The sequence below is a fragment of the Brassica napus genome, chromosome A9 (assembly GCF_020379485.1).
Source record: "Brassica napus cultivar Da-Ae chromosome A9, Da-Ae, whole genome shotgun sequence".
Lineage (NCBI taxonomy): Eukaryota > Viridiplantae > Streptophyta > Magnoliopsida > Brassicales > Brassicaceae > Brassica > Brassica napus.
Genome location: NC_063442.1, coordinates 37466408 through 37488648, shown reverse-complemented (window position 1 = coordinate 37488648; position 22241 = coordinate 37466408). Strand labels below are relative to the sequence as shown.

The window sequence follows — 22241 nt, the reverse complement described above, 5'->3', positions numbered from 1 at the left end:
TGGTTTAAGTAATTTATAATATTTTAAAAAATTAAGTTGTCAATATTTTTTTAAATTTTTTATCAAAAAAATATTCAAAGTAAATTTCAAAATTACGATATTTATGTATTTTTATATGGCATATAGTTTAATTTAAAATGATACATATATTTATATATATTTTATTTTTGATACTTATTAAACGAGACTTTCAACTTATATTATTTTTCAATTATTTGTATCATGTCATAACAAAAGTTTTAAATCATAGATCACAAAATTTGAATGTAAAACTTTTAACAGTTTTAGTAATTTATACTCGTTTTTAAAAATTCAAAATATAATATATAAATATTTTTTTAATTTTTATTATATAGTTACTATGATTGTTTAATTTATTTCAATAGCTTAAAATTAAACAAATATAATTATAATACACACTTATTTTTATCAAATCTTTATTATTCAAAATATTAATTGTCATATATACTTTAGCCACATTAGGCAATTCCGTAATCTTATTTAAGGAAATAATGAATCACATTAATAATGTATTTATTGTGGTTTAATAAAAAGCTTATTATATATTTAAATGTACCAACATATTTCTCTAAGGATTCTAAGAATCATTATAGTGATGCCACGTGGCTACAAAAAAATGTTGCAATGCTTCTCAAATAATATATAGGGGATCTCTAAAATATTAGTAGTTAATATATAATAATCATTGGACAATAAAACTACTATTATTATATGGTTAATATTATTGTCTAATTTATTTTAATAATTTGAAATTAAACAATATGATAGAAGATATACTATTTTTTATAAAATCCTTATTATTAAAAATCATTAATTGTCTTATATACTTTAGCCATACTAGACAATTTTGTAACTTTTATTTAAGAAAATAATAAAGAACATCAATAATGAATTTATGGTGAGTTTAATAAAAAAATTATTATATAATTAGATGGAACAACCTATTTATCTAATGATTCTAACAATCATCTTATTGATGACACGTGACTACAAAAATAAGTTGTAATGTTTCTCAATTAACATATAGAGGAAATCTAAATTTTATTATATGGTTAATGTGGTTGTATGATTCTAAGAATCAGCTTATACATCAATAAAAACACTGTACAAGTTAAAATTTATGTGTGATGTTATCCAACTTAACCATTAACATTATCACAAAACAAAAACAAAAACTTTAAAAGCAATTAGAAAGTAAAGAAAGCAGAACAATGAAGGTTTCAGAGCCAGAGTGCGCCGGCGTCTTTGAGGAGAGGAACGAGAGAACCGTTGACGTGAGAAGCCATGACTCTGTCCATAGCTCCAACCAGCTTACCGCCTATGAAGACGACCGGAAGAGCACCTGGAGAAGAGGCGCCTGAGCAGCCGAGGAGACGAATGAGTGCTCGCTGGATGTCGCCGCCGTAGGGGTGAAGGTCGAGCTGGGGATTTGTAAGTAACCCTTTTCTTGAAGTTTCTCTAAGCATTTGTCTGAACATGAATCTTGATCTTCTTGTTTTATCTGAAGGCATTCCCAAGAGACTCTCCGTTAGCTGTTGACATGTCAACAGCGATCTTAGGTCTGTCTGAAACAGGACAGCTTCAAAAGATACGTGAAAAGTGGCTTTCGAAATCTAACTGTAGTAACCTGAATGGTTCACACTCAGATGATGATCAAGAACAGCTTGGTCTCCATAGCTTCTGGTTGCTATTCCTTATGTGTGGGGTTGCTTGTTTCATCGCTCTCCTTATCTACTTCTTCAAGATAGTCCGAGACTTTTGCAACGACCACAAGCCTTTGGAAGAAGCTATAGTACCGCAGAGCCGTGCTTATGTTATAAATTTTGAGGCATTGGCCTCAGGCCCCCTCTTAGATTATTAGATTTGAGGGCCTCAGATTCAGAAAATAACTCTGTAAACATGTAAATGATAATCTAATGGTTTTAATGTCCTAAATTCCTAACACATACATCTCTATTTTCTAATTATAATCGTTAAATTCCTTTATTATTCATTTTTCTTCTTTAATTGTTTTTTTTTTGAACTGATTTATGCATAAAAGAAGAATATATAATAAATTCTTCTTTAATTGTTAGAAGTCTCTTCTCTATATCATTTATATTTATAACATTTTCTTTATAAGTTTCCATTATTTGTTATACTTTCCTGAAAAAAAATTCAAAACTAGAAATAAGATATTTATATACATAGACCAAATTTTTATATGACCTATATTATAAGCAACTATTTTTACTACTATTATTATTTGGAATAAAACGAACCAATTTTTTGCCTTAGGCCCCTAATATCATAGGCACGGCACTGATAGTACCTTCGCCAGAAAGCTCGCATTCTAACACATTGCATACGTTTCTTGCTTACTTTGACGAGAAGGAAGACAAAACCAAGAGAAGGTTGAAGCGTAAACGGAATCATGATCTCTCTGTAAAGTTTCCTAGACCAATGTGACAGATCTAATCATCACTCAACTCAAGCAATCTTCTTCAGGCATAACAACATACCTCATGAGTATAGAAGTAAAGAAAAGGAGATTTTGATTATGTGATTCTTCAAAACATATGATTTGCAGTGTACGGAACATTGTTGACGCAAGAAGTTAGAAAAAATTGATGCATACATAAACTTGTAACTTGTAAGACAAAGCTCAAGCTGTATTAATTTGTATTGGCAGAGTATTGGTTTCAGTTGACAAACTGAAAAAACTTGAGTTGCCAATCCGGTTTAATTAACTTCCCAACCCGAAAGTTTATTCACAGAAGCTGAACTGAAATCAATTGATCTGTTTTCATTTTTTCTACACTTCCAACAAATTGGTAATAGAAATTAAACCAACTTATACCCATTTTAACCGGAATTACTTTCAAAAATCACTCAGATTAAACAGAAAATAGTGTGGTTTCTATTTCTTATATAGAGATTAAACCAAGACCAGCCAATTAACCGGACTATTCCAAGTATACGGGTTGGGTTTGGCTTTTCTAGGTTAGTGGTTACTGATTAGTCTTACTTTGAAAAAATAGATACTAATATATTCAAATGAAAACATACTGAAACTTATTCGTTTATAGAATGTACAAAGAAAATACATACATCGAAAGACATACCAAACGATGTGAAAACATTACATGCTTAATGGTTACTATAGTATACCATTGATTTATTCTGTCACAAACTCGAAAGGTGTTCATAACTTATTCATAAAAGCAAAACACCCCCATTTATTCCATTTATTTATTATTATAGCATATAAAAAGACTTAGGCTTACATAAGAACCCTTTAGTTGACACCATTGACATCTTTAAATGGAGCTTCGTTGACACCATTGACAATTTTGAATGGAGTTTCACCTGAAATGGAGTGGCGATCACAAAAGCTCTTCAATCTATCAAATGCATCCTCCAAAGTTGGAATATGCATGTCAATAGAATGCCTCACCCAGTTCTTCAGAGTAAAAGCAATCCCTAAACCAAACCAGCACACAACATATGAGTTGTTTTGTTAAAATTATCAAACAGAAAAATTGATTATCTTGACTGATAGACCGCAAAACCTTGGACATTGATAATAAATATTCATTAATACCAGGTAAAAGGACGAGGTTTTCCTCAATAGCTAATTTTTCACAGAAGTCTTCATCATCTTCAATGTCCACAAAGCATGACAAGTTCAGCTCGGTCTGCGAGTAGAAAATAAAACAAAATGTAAAAAATACAATTATAAAAAGAAGGTTAGAATAAGTTATAAAGATACATAGTAATGATAGAATACCCAAAAGAAGGTGCATGCTTCAGGTTTCATGTAGCAGGTGAGGGAAGGTATGCTCTTGAGCTTATAATATGCAAACTCGGTTGCAGCTTTCAGAAAGCATTGCCTCCTTTGGAAGAATTCTTTGCCAGTTTTCTCCAAGATGGTGGGAATTGCCGCCTGCATAATAAAAACCTGACACATTAGCTATATAATTGATAATAATTGGAATAGTCCGTAACATTTTATTTTATCTGGTTACAGAAAGCGCCCGAATTAGAAAGTCTCGTACCTGGATAACACTTGGTGGTTTAGAATTTAGATCAAGGAACTGTTTTATAGCAGCTAAAACCTGTCCATATAAAACAAGATTAGGACCAAAAGTTAATAAGAATGAACGTTGATAACTCTTAATATCAAACATAGTACGTGCATAATGAATAATGATATACAAATCATTCATATATATGTTTAAAGAATGGTGGAGAAAAATAGACCGGACATTTTTGGATTTAAAGACACCATCTAGGTCGTGAAGCGCGATCCAGCCAGTTCGCCATCCAGGGACAGACCATCCCTTCGATATGGACCCGAGTGTAACCACCGGTACAATGGACGAGAATTTGCCCATGGGAACGAAGGGATTACACCCAAACACCGACCAACGAAAAACTTCGTCAGAAACAACCATTATCCCGAGTTCTCGAGCCAACACAGCGAGCTAAGATTCATTAATATACACACAGTCAAAGGATTATAACACAAGGCCATGCGAATACTTGTATAGCTAATTAGAGTATAGGTGAAAATACCTGCTTGAGATGAGCTTCAGAATAGGTGTTCCCGTTGGGATTGTGCGGGTTTATTATAAATATTGCGAATGTGTTCTCATCCGCTGCCGCTCGGACGCTGTCAAGGTCAATCTCATAGTTCTTTTCGCGAAGAAATTCGTAATTGCGGACCTCAAGGTGCTTGAAGATGGAACGGATTAAGTTACTTGGGTAGCCTGGCTTGGGAAGCAAGATGTTGGCATTTGGTTTAGCCAATGTATCAACGGCAAGCTCGATGGCTTGTTTGCATCCAACGGTCATAAACACGTCATCAGGTGACAGTTTCTGCGGAAGATCTCTGTTTAGGTAATCTGCTACTGCCCTGAGAAAATCAAAAATTATGGGACACTTTTTTTGTCAAAGAGGTCTAAAATTAATAAACTATGCTACTATAATTTGATGTATGTATATATCACCTTTTGGCCGCCGGAAGGCCAATACTGGGAGCATAGGCGTTTCCAGTGCCACATAGGACGGCTTTTACGACAGCCCTTTCAGCGGTGTGGCTAGTCTCGGCAGTTTCACCTCGTGGAGGCAAAATGGGCTTTCCTTGAGGATCGCACAGAGCAAAGAGTTTAGAGGTGTAAGTGCTTAGTGAGGCTTCTGAGGCGGCCTTGCCCTCATCGCTGCCACTGAACTGCCAATCAACGCTTTCATTGTTCGCCATCTTTTTTTTTCCTTACGTAGTTTTTTCTGTTTTTGGATGATTACTCTCGTTACTACTAGTGAGATTATATAGTACAAGTTTTTACACTTTTTCTTATCAAAGTTTATACTTCGCGTGGTTATATAAGAAAAGAAAGGAACTAAATGCATCTCGAGTCCCCTACATGTTAGAACGTTTCCTCTAATCACGGTAAGTACAAAATGTAAAACTAACTGTCAATGGACAATAGGTAAATTTTTTTGGATCAAAAAGGTATATAAAATATTTTATCTGACAAAGAAAAATCACGTGCTATTTGGATTTTCAATTATACAAGGTGATATTATATAATATAGTACCAAACTTATTTTCGGTTTTCTTTCTATCCGTAGTTCTATACCATCGGTGAGGGCCTCTACACTTTACATTTTGCTTATGATGCCGTGTGTCACCATCAACACATATAAACGCAAGACTTAAGAACAATCCTAATGATTTGAGACGTGAGTTACAAGAAACAACGGAATCTTTTTTTTTTCATCGTGTTTTTAGCTTTCGTCACTAAATTTCTTTTGTAGATCATACATATTCTTTTCTGTAAAATAACGTCTTCACTTTTAACTATGTAAATCAGATCACGTAATGTAACACTGTAAAATATGACAAAATCATTGAAATATCACATAAAGATGTAGAATAAATTACTGGGGCCTGTGGCCCGGCGGTAGTTAACTTGAAGCACAATAAGGTGAAGCCATCTGGATTCGAGTCCTGGTCACAGAAGAATTAAATTTCCGGTATCGCCAGGGATAGTGGACTGACACAAAATAGGTGAGTGCTTTTTGTTTTGTTAAAGTGGCACAACTGGTGTTGGGTCGGAGCGACAGCTAGCAATACCATACTTGAATCGACACGAGTATGACCAACACACATGCCCAGTGGTAATTAACTTGAAGATCAATAAAGAAAAACCATCTGGGTTCGAGTCCCAGCCATTGAAAAAATTAAATTTTTGGTATCGCCAAAGACAGGGGATTGACACACAATAACCGAATGCTTTTTGTTTTGTTAAAGTGGCACAACCGGTGTTGGGTCGGAGCGACAGCTAGTAATACCATACTTGAATCGACATAAGTATGACCAACACACAGACCCGTTCCGGAGCATAGGCAAAAGTTAACTTAGTTAACTTTCTAACAACATTGACCATGATAAGTCGAGGACAAGAGTTAGAAAATATTCATATATGCATGGGCCAGATATTAGTCATTTGGGAAGCTTTGTTCGGCTTAGTATATTAGAAGATAATGGCCGAACACTGAACGATACTTACCTGGATGAGGTCGACTCTTGATCAATAAGATGAGTGGCCTAAGAGCAACATTAAAGAAAAGGGGGAGAGGGTGGGTTCTAATTTTTTTTTTATTATTATTTTTTTTTGTTTTGTCCGATTTAGAAAAAATTAAAAATTAAAAATAGACCAATCGCGGGCCGCCACATGTTAGTCTAGAATCAAAGATTGAAAGTATCTCAATATAAAGAACTCACTCTTCTTTATTAATCTCTTTGTGGAATGGAAACTCACTCAAAACCACAAGCTCTCAAACTCTCAATCTCTAACTCACAAGTTATGCCACACTTTGACATATCCTTTATATAGAGATTTAATATTCCTAATCCTATTACATAAATATATCTAGATAACTCCTAAACATATTATTAATCTCAATCTTAATAGGATTAGGTATTTTACGTGCTCCTCAAGTTTCCTTAATCTTCAAGCTTATCTCAACATTCTCCCCCTTAAGCTTGAAATCATTCTTCAACAAATCTTGCATTCCAATCAAATCCTTCATCTCTTTAAACTTGATTCTTCCAAGAGCTTTAGTTAAAATGTCAGCCTTTTGTTGATCACTAGAGACATGCTCTACTATAATTTTTCCTTTCTCGACACACTCTCTAATAAAATGATATCTTGAGTGTATATGCTTGCTTCTGCCATGAAATACTGGATTTCTTGTAAGAGCTATAGCCGACTGGTTATCAATTCTTATCACTGCTTTCTCAACTGGTTGCTCCATAATTTCGCTCAGCAACTCTTGCAACCATATAGCTTGTTTGGCCGCCTCTGTACCTGCCATGAACTCTGCTTCACAGCTCGACAATGCGACCGTGTCCTGTTTGATTGAACACCACGTAATCAAACTCTCTCCAAGATAAAATATATGACCTGCAGTGCTTCTACCATCATCAGGATCGATGTTATGACTACTATCACTATAGCCAATTATCTTTGGGATCCTTGGTACTGATCTCGTGAATATCAGACCAAGTGAAGTCGTTCCTTTCACATATCTGAGAAAATGTTTCATTGCAGCTTCATGCGACACTTTCGGAGTTTGCATATACCGGCTTAAGACCCCAATTGTAAACGAAAGATCTGGCCTGGTGTGTAGTAGATACCTTAGGCAACCAACATTCCTTTGGTACTTTGTAGCATCAACATCCTCTTCATCAATGGATTTCGCCAGTTTGAGTCCACTTTCCATCGGAGTGTGGGACAAATTACAGTTTTTCATACCACTCTCCTCTAGAATCTTTGACGCATATCACATTTGATTTAGAGTTATGTACCCTTCTTCCTGACTCACTTCAATTCCTAAATAATAACTCAGTTTGCCAAGGTCACTCATCTCGAATTTAGAGGCCATCTCTCCTTTAAACATATCGATGACTTTCCTGCTAGCTCCGGTAACAAACAAATCATCGACATACACAGCTACTACAAGTATGCTTGCATCAACGGTCTTTCTGTAGACTGAAGCCTCCTTTGAACACCTTTTGAAACCAAACTCTAGTAGAATCTGATTTAACTTGTGATTCCAAGCCCTCGGAGCTTGTTTCAAGCCATACAACGCTTTGTGAAGTTTGTAAACCTTCTTCTCATTACCTTTTACTTCAAAACCCTCCGGCTGCGTCACATAAACTGTCTCATTCAGCTCTCCATGTAAGAATGCTGTTTTAACATCTAGATGATGTACTTCCCATCCATTCGTTGCTGCAATACTCACAAGTAGTCTGATGGTTTCAAGTCGAGCTACAGGTGCAAAAACTTCATCAAAGTCAACTACATGCTGCTGTACATATCCTTTTGCCACAAGGCGAGCCTTGTATTTGTTGATAGACCCGTCAGAATTTCTTTTGACTTTGAAAATCCATCTAAGGCCAATTGGTTTTGTGCCTGCAGGTAGATCAACTAGGCTCCACACGAGATTCTTCTCAATTGACTTTAACTCATCAAGACACGCATCTATCCACTCTTTGAGTTCACTTGCCTCCGCAAAGTTGCTTGGTTCTTCATCCAAGAACATCAGTAGCATCTCTCCTTCTTCATCTGCCATTAAAACATAATCGTCAAGATATTTCGGTTTTGACGTAAGCCGCTCACTCCTTCTCAAAGGTCTGTCTTCATGTTCGCTATTGTCATCCTCATCATCAACTTGAGCTGTAGTTTCCTCTGAAGCGTCTGGTATATGATCTTCTGCTACTATCTGATCATCTCTGGTTACGTGTTTCTCTGTTTCACTCACGCCTTTAGTTGCATCAATACTTTTAGCTATCCCATGATTACCAAACTCTCCGAGTGTCACTTCAAAATCATTATAGTTCTTTTGCTCTGCATCAATCTTCTTCCAATTCCAACCCTTAGTTTCATCGAAGACAACATCTCGTGATACTACAATCTTTTTAGTGTTTGGATCATATAGTTTATATGCCTTAGACCCGGGCTATGTTCCAAGATGAACAAGCATGCGCGATCTGTCATCTAACTTCTTCAGATGAACCTTATCAACTTTCGCGAAGCTTATGCATCCGAAAACCCGAAGATGGCTTATGTTTGGCTTTCGACCCCTTAAGACTTCATAAGGAGTTTGATCCTTTAGAGACCTTGTTGCTATCCGATTGATCAGATATGTTGCGTGTCTTACCGACTCTCCCCACAGATAATTTGGCATATGCATATGCTTTAGGATGCTCCTTGACATCTCCATTAATGTTCTGTTTCTCCTTTCTACCACCCCGTTTTGTTGGGGAGTGTATGGAGCCGTAAGATGTCTCTTTATACCTTTACTTTCACAATACGTACTGAACTCATGTGAGGTAAACTCTCCACCACGGTCTGTGCAGAAAGTGGCTATGGGTTCTCCGACTTCTTGCTCTATTAGTTCCTTTAGCTTCTTGAATTTTTCGAAAGCTTCACTTTTCTCCGCAAGTAGGATTGACCACATATACCGAGTATGATCATCGATAACCACAAATATATATATCTTTCCTCCTGGTGTGCTTGGCGAAATAGGTCCACGGAGATCTCCATGTAGTAGTTCAAGTGCTTTGATTGCTCTATATGTTGTTGACTGCGGGAAGACCTGCCTTGCTTGTTTCCCAAGTAGACATGATGAACACAACTCTTTTATGACATTTACACTTGGGACCCCAATAACAAGTTCCTTCTGTATCATCAACTTCATCGTAGCAGTGTTGATATGTCCAAGCCTGTAGTGCCACCTATTTGATTCGCTTATCTGACTTAGGTGAAGTTGTGTTGCTTCTCTAATTCCCATGCGCACTTTTTAAAGCCTATTTTTTTGACCGTTTAGCCGTTACCAGAAGCTTTCCTTGCTGATCACTCATCGTTAGGTAGTCATCTTTCAATCTTATGTCACAACCTGACTCTGTTGCTTGACCGAGGCTAATAATGTTACTCCGCAGATTAGGGATAAAGTACACATCGTTCATCCTTCTAGCTTCTCCATTCATATCAGTGAACGAGATGGTACCTTTTCCCTTTATATCAATCTTCGAATCATCGCCAAACCTCACTTTTCCTGTGACTGTATTATCCAAGACAGAGAAGTATCGTTGATCTCCCGTCATATGGTTACTGGCTCCGTTATCCAGATACCATATGTCTGCAGTATCCGTGTGTGTCTCGTACTTCTCAGGGTTGCAGTTCTTCTCATTGAGATATACCACCTCATGCATCATCAACTCATCTGCGTCTTGTGTATCGGTGTTGTCATTCTCTTGGGTTTCTTGGAGTTTCAGGAGACGATCAGGACAATCTGTGGCATAGTGTCCATACTTGTCACAGCGATATCACATAACTCTTGACGTGTCTCTATCTCCATTATATCGTCCTCTTCCGCGTCCTCTTCCGTAATATGATCGACTTCCTCGTCCTCTGCCCCGATAGTTTCTGTTGTAGTCGCGATTTTGGTGTGTGGACTGTGATTCTGAATTTGCATACATCAATTTGTTTTGATCTTCTTGTTGCTCTTCTTCTTCACAAATACGCTCCTCGTATGCCTTTAACCGGCCGATGATGTCTTCAAATTTTGTGTTGTTGCGATCAAGTACTTGTTCAAGAGAGGCAACGATGTGTATAAACTTTTTCCGTGGAAGACTCGTTAGAAACTTTTTCACCAGTTCTGCAAATTTTGATGCAATCTCGGATAACTTGCCGCTGAAGTCATCAATTTTTTCTGTGTCTTTCATCTTCAGTCTTTCAAATTCGGACATTAGTGTCTGCAGTCTTGCCTCCTTGACTCTCTCTGCGCCAACATGACGCGTTTTAATAGCTTCCCACACCTTCTTCGCTGTGTTAAGTTCACCCACTTGTAGAATCAGCACCTCCGGTATAGACTGGAAGAGAAGAGCTATCGCCATGTTATTTTTATCTCCGTTAGGCTCTTCTTCTTCCACAGCTTCCCAGACCTTATGCACCTTCAACGCGATCTTCATTCTTATTTCCCAAACTGTGTAATTTGTTGCAGTAAGCATTGGGCACTTAATAGAGGTTCCTCCTCCTTCCTTTAATTTTGTATCCATTGTTATGATCTCACCACTCATATCTCCTAAGCTCTGATACCAAATCTAGAATCAAAGATTGAAAGTATCTCAATATAAAGAACTCACTCTTCTTTATTAATCTCTTTGTGGAAACTCACTCAAAACCACAAGCTCTCAAACTCTCAATCTCTAACTCACAAGTTATGCCACACTTTGACATATCCTTTATATAGAGATTTAATATTCCTAATCCTATTACATAAATATATCTAGATAACTCCTAAACATATTATTAATCTCAATCTTAATAGGATTAGGTATTTTACTTGCTCCTCAAGTTTCCTTAATCTTCAAGCTTATCTCAACAGTTAGTGGGGCCCGCGAACAGTTAAAAAGCTTCACCGGACTCGCCTCTTACATAAGAGGAAGAAGAGGTGGGTTTTCTGATTTTTGTGGGCCTTCCACCTCTTACAACTCCTTAAGAGTCAACGATAATGCTGCTCTAAGCTAGTAACTTCCATTGCACAATAAGAAAGGGTGCTTAGCTTAAGATTTTCCCAAGTGGAAGAGCCTGCGTCTTATTTTGCGGTAGTGGGGCTTTGCGTCCGTGCGGCTCCTCCCATTTTAAATTATTTTAATTAATGTTAAGTCATTGTGTCTTTCCAAAGAAAAATCTGTTGAATTGGTTAAATTTTTAACTAGATTTTGACCCGCGCTTCGGAAGCGCGGATTATTTTTTGGATTGTAAACAAAGTTTATGAATTAGTATTTTAGAATTGTTGTATATTATTATAATACAAAGTCATATTATATCGGAAAAAATGTTTAAAATTATATAATTTATCAATTAGTTTATTTAATTTTTTGTATGTACATTCTTATGTAACTCTTTTTTAGTCATGGACATTGTATTGGACCTGGAAAACCAAACCAAAATCGACCCAGAAATATAGGTGCGATTTGGGTATGGATCCATGGAAAAGTACATTATTTTTTTGGACCCTCGGCTCTCTCTTCGAGTCATGGTCCTACCAGAGACTCAATCGGGTACCCCAAGTACCTTACATGTTTTGTGTATATTAGATATATTTGGATATTTCAGTTATGTTTTTGGTATTTCAAATTTTTGGGTTCGTGTTTTCTATTATAGTTTTGAGTTTCAGGTTAAATTTCAATTTTTTAAAAAAATATACTTCCGGTATTCTGGAAAAAAATTGGATATTTTTTGGTTCACCACGTCAGATTTCAGGGTCTTTTGGGTATTTGAATATATTTTTAGTATTTGTTTGGGCTTTCGGTATTTTTCGTGTTTTGGTATTTTTTGGGGTTTTTGGGTTAAAAATATATATTTTTGTGTCCTAAATTCTCAAATCAATCCAGATCCATTACTTATCCAAAAGTTATTGGTATTTTACAGGTATTTTAATTATGGATCTGAATTGACTTGAACCCGAAAAACCCGAGTTGGACCCAAAAAACCTGACATGAACCCGGAAAACTTGACCCGAACACAAACCAAAATTTTTCAAAGACCTAGTTATGTCCAAATTAATGTTTAAGACCCGAAAATCCAGACACAAAAATATCTGATCCGTATCCGACCCAAAGACCCAAATGCCTAAACTTACTCTCTCTCTCAATATTTTTTGTGTGGATTTTATAAGAGCTACATTTTTTGAATAGGTAAAACTTAAGATTTACTTGGCAGATTTTGATTTATCTAATAGTCTATATTTTGTAAGGTTTTTAAGAGTTTTTAAACTTATCTTAAATAACATATTTTATTATAAATTATTTTATAAAAAAATTGAAGTAAAATATGTAATTTTGTTTTTAACAGATGATTTGATATAGGTTTTTTATCAAATTTAATTTTGTAAATATTTTGAACTATATAATGTAAGATGACATAATATTATATGATGTATGATATTTTTTTTTGGTAGGTATATGATGTATGATATTGATATGTGCTAACTCTTAAATAAATTTCAAAATATATTAAAGTTATTAAAGTTAGTGGATTTAAATAGCATATCTACATTATTCTTTTTTGTTAAAATATTTGTAACAATATATGCTATATATTGGTTTTAAAAAATAAGGTAAAAATATAAGAATAATCAATTCTGATATCTTTTAAATTTAGATGCCTTTGAAAATAAGGTATATTCTTAGCAAATATACGAAAAAAAATTAGGATTGATTTATTTTGATATCTTGGTTGTTACAAATTAACAACGTGATAAAAAAAATACAAATACAATTTCAAGCACTTTTTGAAATTATACTAAATATTGTCAATATCTATTTTTAAGTTTGTTATAATATTGTGATGGATATACTGACTCACTTAAATGATAGATATTTAAACATTAGTGATTGCATGGCTCATTAAAGTCTTGTTATGATGTATAATATTGATTCTTCGATTTTTTTTTTAAATTTCCTAAACTGAGAAATTGCGAAAGAGTGGGCTGAGTGGCGATTTTTTCAAGAACATAGTATCGTTTTGGTTTTGAATGGCTGAGTGTTTCCCAAAAAAGAATTGCTGAGAACATTGTATATCACTTTTCATGGTAGAACACAATTCTATAAATGTAGATGGTGGGTTGAACTATTTCAGTTTTACATGTATAACGTTATGTATTTCATTTGTTTACCACATGATGTAGAGAATAATTATATAAAATGTTTGTATCGAATGGTGCTGTGAAATTAATAGAAACAATGGTTTATAGACAAAACGTACGTATATATTTAAAAGTTTATAGGTTGTCGGTTTTGATTATAACATTTAAGGACAATAAACAATTATAGGTTTTATTAAAATGTTAAGAGAGTTTTATTTGGTTGCTATAATAGGGGTTATTTATAATATTTGGTTATATGTTATAGGTTGGGCTATAAAAATGAATAGGTGCAACAACCTTGTTTAAGTAGATTTTTTCAGAATGATTCTCTTTTAATAGTATAGACTAGATTTTAACCCGCGCACCCGCGCGGGTGTATTTTTCAAAAATATTTTGCTACTTGTTTTTTATGTTAATATTAGTGCTTGAAAAAAATCAAAATCTGAAGAACGAAACCGATCTTGATCTGAAAGTGTAATACCAAACCCGAACCAAAATTGATAGCAAAATATTTTGAAAAATATGTTAATATTTAATCTGTGCGCCTGCGCGGATGTATATTTTGAAAAATATGTTGATATTTGTTTTTCATGTAATTATTAGGGTTTGGCAAAATGAATCCGAGGAACAGACCCGATACCGATCCGAAAATATAGTACCAAACCCGAACATAAATTGATTAAATATTCAAATTATTCAAAGTTTTGTTATTTAGAGATCCAAATCTGATCCGAACCGAAGTATTCGGATACTTATATATTTAATTATATTTAGATTTAACGTATATAAAACATCAAGAATTATACTTTTAAATTGGTTTAAATACTTGAAAATATATATAGATAGTCAAAAGTAAATATCTGAAATAGTTAAGGTATACTCAAATCACCAAAAATACTTAAAATATTTATTGATTTTGTATCCAAAAATTTTAAATGCCAATTGATATGTTAAGCTTAGGTATTCTGACATATCTTATTTAAATTTATAGGAAATATATTATTTTATTTATAGATTTTGAGAAATTTAAAATATATAATGATTTAAACCTTTAAAAATAATTTAAATGGATCCAAACTCGAACCAAACCCGCAAAGGTCTGAATCACACTCAAACCAAAATTTAGAAACATCCTAATAGGACTGAAATCTTTGACCCCGGAAATCTGAAATGCAAATCGATCAGAACCAAACTCGTATGGGTAACCGAAAGTCCATCCCTAGTCATTATTATGTATCGTATATTGTCATCATATAATTAATCGTATTTTATATGTACCATCATATAAATAATTACATATATTATATTTTTAAAACTTAATATGAAATATAAAAACCATAATTTGAGTTGGTATTTCAAATTGGGCTTCGTATTGTATTTTTCTTATATATATGTTGACAACATTTTTTATAATGGTTATTGAAAAATAGTTTAGTAAAAATCCATTTTTGAATATATGTATATTTTTCAATCAATTTATGATATAAATCAATTTTGAATTATTATTTTGATTTGAAATATGTATATAAAGTTTAAATTTTGTTTTATGGTTAGTTTAGAAAAAAAAGTTTTAGGCAATTAGATTGACTCATTTTAAAACTGGCTCAAATAGATAGTTTTTTATAATATCATGGACTTTCAATTTTTCTTAATAACATAAGCCCATTACTTTTTTGCTTAATAATACTATCCTTGTTTTCAAACAAAAGTAATGGTTATTGAAAAAGAGTTTAGTAAAAATTAATTTTTGAATATATGTATATTTTTCAATTAATTTATGATGTAAATCAATTTTGAATTATTATTTTGATTTGAAATATGTATATAAAGTTTAAATTTTATTTTATGGTTAGTTTTGAAAAAAAAGTTTAAATGATTTGACTCATTTTAAAACTGACCCAAATAGATAATTTCTTATAATATGATGGACTTTCAATTTTTCTTAATAACATAAGTCCATTACTTTTTTTGTTAAATACTACTATCTTTATTTCCAAACAAAAGTAATATTTTTTTAAAAGACTACAATCCATGTTACCAAACACTCTTATTTTTTAAACTCATATATATGTTTCCAAACAATCTCATTTTGTACTTCAGTTTTAATAAGATAGATTTGCAACTATACACACAAATTAAATTTTATTTCTCAGCGTTCTTGCTTTTTAGAGGGTTCTTGTCTTGAAATATCAAAGGATTTGTAGATGGATGGAGTTCTTGTTTTGTCACTGAAGTTCTGTATCGTTGACTTGGTTATTGAAATGGTGAAGAAGAGGAAAGTGAAAGACATGGACATTAAGATCAAGTACACATGTCTAGCCATTACAATATCTATTCTATTGTCCACGTCTCCATTGTGGCGTATTAATCTTGGGCATGTGGAGTTGATATGTGACATTGTTGAATTTAACCATGGGTAAGGCATTGCAGATTCTCCATTGTGATGTTTATGGTCGTGAATCTTCTGAAGAAGACTTAAGTTCACCTCCTAGCAGGCTCGTCTCATTGAAATTCAGGGCCCACTGCTGGTCCAAATAATTTCGAAAATATTTTTAAATAAATATAACCATGAAAATAATTGTGCCCTTTTTTGTAATGTTTTTAAAAAATAATGGTCCTAAATTCTAAAAAAATTTGTTGAATTCAAAGTTGGGCTATGTGCTTTTCCACTCTGGACACACCTTCTAAGTCGGACCTGTCCCTAGGTGAACCTTTAAATTCACGTTCTTTGTTATTACCAATCAAAACGCCATTAGATTGATAATTAAATAGATTAATTTTAAAAAAAAAATCTGAAATAATTGGAAAAAAATAATAACGCAATGTCACTAACTAAACCCTAAATCCTAAATTCTAAACCCTAAACCTTAAATCTAAACCCTATACCTTAACTTCAAACCCTAAACCCAAACTCTATATTTTAAACCCAAATCCTACACCTTAAATTTTAAATTCAAACCATAAACCCTAAACTAAAACTCTAAACCCTAAACCTAAACTATACCTTAAACTCATGCACTGCCTCCTTCATAACCAAACCGGTTCGTGTTACCAATGTAGTAAGGGCTCATCCCTCTCCCATAGTCTACGTTCCCATTGAAACTTGAACCTCCAGTGAACCCTGTGGGCAACCCCTGCCCATATCCAGACCCACCGAAACTCGCAAACCCGCTTCTCCCAGCACCAATGGGACTAAACCTACCATCCATCCTAAGCCCATAGCCTCCAAGGCTAAACCCTTGAGCATATCCATTAAGGAGGTTGTTAACTCTACTGACTCCATAGCTGTAGCCAGCACCTAGCGGGCTGCTGCGAGCTGGACTCGGAGACAACTCCTTTGGAACAGCTCGCTTAACATCAACCATTTTACCGTTGAGTTCATGGAACGTCTTGATCAGCAGCACTTTCTCATGTGAAACGTTTCAGAGTGGAAAGGAGATTAGTGTACGGCATTTCAAACTCCTCAAGCCGTCGGTTATGTCATGTCTCCTGTTGATTGCTTCCAGAAGCAGCCTAAGGCTAATAACATGTCTTTCACCAAGCAGATGAATACACACATCATGAATACACGAGTGTTACAACAATGTTAAGGTGAAGACAAACTACTACTAAGTTTAGGCACCCACCCTTCTGCTAGCTCTGGAACCTCAGAGCTACCACGAGCTTCCTGTCGTTGTCAGAAAACAATATCAAATCCATTTGAGTATAGGCAGGGTTTCTTCGAGGAATCACAAGAAAGATTACCTTACTGAAGTACCTCTGCAAGAAACGATCTTAAGCGGAAAGTCGATCCACCTCCAGGTATATAGGAAAAACATTGCAATGAGCCTGCCGGCCTGTGTAACACATTAGGGTTTCAAAGACTCTTAGTTGCTATTATACTCCCTTACTGTTTTGTCAATTCTAAGAGTATCACTTGTCGTTTATTGTAGTTCCAATCGGAGGTTCAAAGCCTTCTTTCAGACCAGGGGTTTCAACCACTTCTGTGAAGAATAGGCTTTCAGCTTCACCTGGACCATCTCCTTCTAATAAATACAATAGTACCCCTTCTTCATATGGGATTGGGAATATTGCTAAAACTCATGCAGATAACGTGAATGTCACACCAGCCAAGTACTGCTACCATCCCCTGCCAGATAGAGGAATGATAGAATATTTAGGGAACTTAGGGATTATGTAAAGACCAAGCCATGCCTACCACCGACTGGAATTACAAGTGTAAGGATTAATTAGGGAACTTAGGGATTATGTAAATTTTTGTAAATATATATTCAGAATCCCTAAATTCTATCATTCCTTACAAAACTTTACTACTCAGCAGTTAATGTAAGGATTAATTTGTCCTCTCTTTTCATGGGGTTGGCAATGTTGTCCCATGCTTCAACTTTCACGGAACTAGGTATTGAGATCGTACATATATTTATAGCCCTCCTTTCAGTTTTTTTTTTACAGTAAGAGAGAAAATAATCAACCGATTCAAATCATGCCATAACGAAAAGTTCTAGAACTAAGTAAAGGGTCCCCTAACGCCGGGTTTTGCACCAACGGTGGCCTTCAAGTCCATTACCAAGGTGCAAGCCATATCTTTTGTGGTCTGAGACCTGTAGAAAATTTTCTTAATAATCGTTGGACCCTCAAATGACTAAAAACATTTAATTAATAATTGTTTCAAGTCCCACAAATTTCAATGACTAAAAACTCAGTTTGATTTCATCTTCATTTACTATAGATCAGATACACACATAAACATCTTCTCATAGATTGGTTTCATTACATACATTCTAATTCATCTGATAGCTACAACTCTTAAGCTCAACATTATCAATCTCCAACACATCACTCGGAAACTCACACCCACCGTCCATCTTCTCCTGCTTTCCATCAAGCAAATCGCACGGCTTAGGATCAACACCACTCGTAACCCCCTCCACGTCACTACACATCCACATCACCTTCTTATGCTTAACCGCCATAGAGATGGTCGCGTTGGAGATACAAATCCCCTTAAACGGATCACCCGAGATCCCTTCAAGCCTCCCAGCCATGGAAACATTCTCAGCGACAATGTCTCTATAATTAATCCCGGTTATCTCCGGTAGAGCGTGAGGGTCGTAGTGGCTATCCGCGTGGGCCTTGTAGTTCCCGGTCATCCAGAACACCCACTTCATCGTGTGGAGCCTCATCCCTCTCACGTACACGTTCCTCACGAACGCTCCTCTCCCCACCGCGGTTTTTATCCGCACGCCGGACTCGGTCTGGTACGCCGTGATCTCCTCCGCTCGGACGTCTTCGATCCCGCCGGACATCTCGCTCCCCAGCGCGATCGCGGCGCTGTAGGGGGAGATGCAGGTGAGGCGGCGGATTATGAGGTGCTTCGTCGGCATGCCGAAGGAGATTCCGTACTCGTCCCATCCGCTTTTCACGGCGACGCAGTCGTCGCCGGAGATTATGTAGCAGTCTTCGATTCTGGTGTTCGTGCACGAGTCTGAAAAGCATCGGATCCATTAACATCAATAAATAATCGGAAACAATTGATCGAGTAGGCGGCGACGGCGAACCTGGGTTGATTCCATCGGTGTTCGGAGATTTCACCGGGGCGATGATCGTCACACCTTTCACGATGATGTTGCTGCCACGTAGGATGGTTAAATAAGTAACCGTACGATTTGGCGGGTTTTTCGAGGAGTTGAGTTCAGTTGAATTTAAGTTCTTTTATAATTTTTCTCACACTTATTTTTGATATAAACTCATTTCACATTTAATTAATAATATTTTAGTTTCAGATATTTTAATTATTATATAAAAATAATTATGAAAGTTTCAAGTATTTATATTACACACAGTACTAATTAGCTTCTTTGGATCTGTTTTTTTTATATAGTTTTTATTTACTTATTAAAAAATTTCGATTTTTTGAATATCCCCTGAAGTTCAAAAAATACTCAAATCCAAACTCTACACGGATGTTAAAAACATAACGGCTTCGGTCAGAAAAAAATCAATTTTACCTCAAGTTTGATATTACTTTTTAAATTTATTTTTTTAAACATTTTTATAAATACTTTAAATTGTGATAAAAAATCTACTAAATCATTTATAAATTTTAGAATAATTTATAAAACATTGTAAAAGTTTATAAATCCAGCCTCACCCTTTAAATACTAAACCATAAATAATAATTAATAAATCATAAATACAAATGTTATAATAATTTTGTTGGAATGTATTTTTGAGAATTGGTTACCAACTTAAAATATTTGAAGTATTTACGATTCATGTATTTTCATAGTTGGGATTCGCTTCTGTACGTAACTATTTTGGCGAGGTCTAATGCACAATGATAGGTGTAAGGTGTGACACAAAATATATTACCTACTGTACACCGGGTGAATATTCCACGATGGAGAATCAATGAGCGTTATATTCGAAATCTGTATGGTGTCGGAGAACATTAGCTCGATCAGGTACGGCCGAGTGTATTTGAGTTTACCACCGTGAAACTTCTGCCACCAAAACGATCCTTGACCATCGATTGTACCATTGTTTCCTGAAATAATAACATTCAACGGCTCCAATTATTTCTCTCAATATTTAAATTAACGATTCAAAAAAAGAAGAAACAATGAAACTTTACCGGTTATGATTACGTCGGAGAGATTAGTCCCGAAGACAAGACTAGCGAATCTTCCACCGGCGGCGTCACGTCCTCTTCCGTAAGAAGGCAAAGCTTTAAGAACTAGGTATTCTTCTAAGTCTTGAGCAGCGAGGAGAGTAGCGTCTTTGTGAAGGAACAGAGTGAAATGGCTTGTGAGGCTGAAACTTCCGGTGAGCCATTTTCCGGCGGGGACAAAGAGCTGAGCTCCGCCGTCGGATGAGTATTGGCTGAGATGATCTACGGCGCTCTGGAAGGCCTTTGTGTTCAATGTTTTGCCGTCTCCGACGCCACCGAAGTCTGTTATGGAGGCGCTGTGGGATCTGCATGTGATGGCTGTGTACTCGTACGTTTCATATGACTGTGATACCTTTCTTCCTTGAGCATTGGTTGTAAGGAACGAGAGGGTTATGATAGTAACTATGCATGAGAGTATGTTCTTCATGGCTTCCTTTGTATCTGAAAAGAATAAAGAAAAAGAGTTAGAATCAAAAAGTTGTATAAATGGGTGCATGTGAAAGGTGATGCTTATGTTCATGAAACATAATGAATAATTGTTTAATACTGAAAACAAAATGGTGGGTTTGTTTAACCATTGTGTGTGTATGTATTTGAGAGAGAGAGATGCTTACTCGTGACTTGTGACCTTTGTAGATGTGGAGAGGCTAATTAAATGGTTTGTGAGGATACATGTGGGAAGGAATGAGTATTTATAAGGGGATAAATCATTGAGGAAGGAGAAAGAATGAAACCTTTTTTTTATGTCTCGAGTGTTTGCTGATCTTATACGTTTTATCAGTTAGTGGTATATCAATTGATTGGGAGATGTAATGGTGACAAGAGTCGTCAGAGAAAAGATAACCAAACGAAGGCATATCCTCATTATGGCCGCAATACTACCAAATAGAGGCACTTCAGTATGGCCTAAAGGAAAAAAATGAAATCTGAATACTGATAACTAGGAAGGGACTAACTTAACGTATGACCTCTGATGATTATGGGTATTTAAGACCCCATAACTTATTAGTTACGTTCATTGTTCTATGCCATGACCCATGTTGTCATCACTCTAATTCGAATTCATAGTTGCGTTCATTACTATACATATGATACAACATCATAAGACGGTCACTGCTATACATTTTTTTTTAACGTTTCACGTAACTTCGTATACAATCTAGAAGAAACATAATTTGTTTCAAATATGAGAAAATGGGAGCTGAACGATGTCAATTCCATTAGACTCACGGGTTGTTATGTTTGAGCTTTGAATACGTAACACAAGAATGGGTGATTGATTGTCTCTTTGTGTCTTGTGACTTGTGAGTGTAGAGTACAAACAACATTCTTGTCTCTTTCAGCTAAACTACTAAACTCTTCATACCATCGCTCGTTACTACTTACGGCAAATAAGCTAAAAAGTGAATAAATAATACTTTTGATAAAATCTATCCACACAAATTTTGCAAATAACGGTGTTATTCATCAAGAGCATCTTCATTAATGCATATGGGAATGAGAATGTGTCAGGCCATGTTAAGTCAAAAGAGAAGCTTACAAAATACACAAATAAAAAACTTATCCTTAATGTAATGCTTAATAAGAGTTATTATTAATAATTGTCTAGCAAAGTAGGTATCTCGTGAACTTTGAGTGTGTCCCCACGTTCAACTCCACTCATCCACTTCTGCCGACCCACTTCTCACGCCTCCCTGCTTTCTAACGGTCACGGGTGCTTATCTTCCTTCCCTTTTCAGTTGTTAATTTTGTTTTCTCGTCGAACAAAAATATAATATCTCTAATCTAATATTTTGTCATAATAGTGGCCAAAAGCCACAACTAGTCACCATTCATATACTACTTT

At 35.2% G+C, this 22241-nt stretch overlaps 4 protein-coding genes and 1 long non-coding RNA gene across 6 annotated transcripts; 1 reads left to right on the top strand and 4 right to left on the bottom strand.

The window, feature by feature from the left end:
* The first annotated feature begins 761 nt into the window (after positions 1-761).
* Positions 762-3262, top strand: LOC125578504. The gene is made up of 2 exons (XR_007316605.1): positions 762-1452; positions 1529-3262. It is a non-coding gene; the product is annotated as an uncharacterized LOC125578504 (long non-coding RNA).
* On the bottom strand, positions 3067-5316 carry LOC106357964 (cystine lyase CORI3-like). Its single transcript, XM_013797689.3, has 7 exons — positions 5013-5316; positions 4579-4918; positions 4269-4487; positions 4059-4118; positions 3791-3946; positions 3605-3698; positions 3067-3483 (listed from the first exon to the last, which is right to left on the bottom strand). Exons 1-7 carry the CDS (start codon positions 5261-5263, stop codon positions 3299-3301), a joined length of 1305 nt encoding a protein of 434 aa, XP_013653143.2. The 5' UTR covers positions 5264-5316; the 3' UTR covers positions 3067-3298.
* Positions 5317-9880: 4564 nt separating this feature from the next.
* LOC125578211 lies at positions 9881-11131 on the bottom strand. Its single transcript, XM_048740556.1, has 2 exons — positions 10597-11131; positions 9881-10365 (listed from the first exon to the last, which is right to left on the bottom strand). Exons 1-2 carry the CDS (start codon positions 11129-11131, stop codon positions 9881-9883), a joined length of 1020 nt encoding a protein of 339 aa, XP_048596513.1.
* Positions 11132-16736: 5605 nt separating this feature from the next.
* On the bottom strand, positions 16737-17090 carry LOC125578210 (keratin, type II cytoskeletal 68 kDa, component IB-like). The gene has a single exon (XM_048740555.1). The coding sequence runs from the start codon at positions 17088-17090 to the stop codon at positions 16737-16739; it is 354 nt and encodes a 117-aa protein (XP_048596512.1).
* A 1323-nt stretch (positions 17091-18413) lies between these two features.
* On the bottom strand, positions 18414-21166 carry LOC106413749 (probable polygalacturonase). Of its 2 annotated transcripts, none has more exons than XM_048741353.1 (5): positions 21010-21166; positions 20360-20836; positions 20098-20272; positions 19284-19354; positions 18414-19210 (listed from the first exon to the last, which is right to left on the bottom strand). In XM_048741353.1, the coding sequence occupies exons 2-5, from the start codon at positions 20820-20822 to the stop codon at positions 18507-18509; spliced, it is 1413 nt and encodes a 470-aa protein (XP_048597310.1). In that variant the 5' UTR covers positions 20823-20836; positions 21010-21166; the 3' UTR covers positions 18414-18506. The 2 variants fall into 2 exon arrangements, with proteins under 2 accessions (XP_048597310.1, XP_048597311.1); XM_048741354.1 differs by lacking the exon at positions 21010-21166 and adding an exon at positions 20943-20988.
* Positions 21167-22241: the final 1075 nt, after the last annotated feature.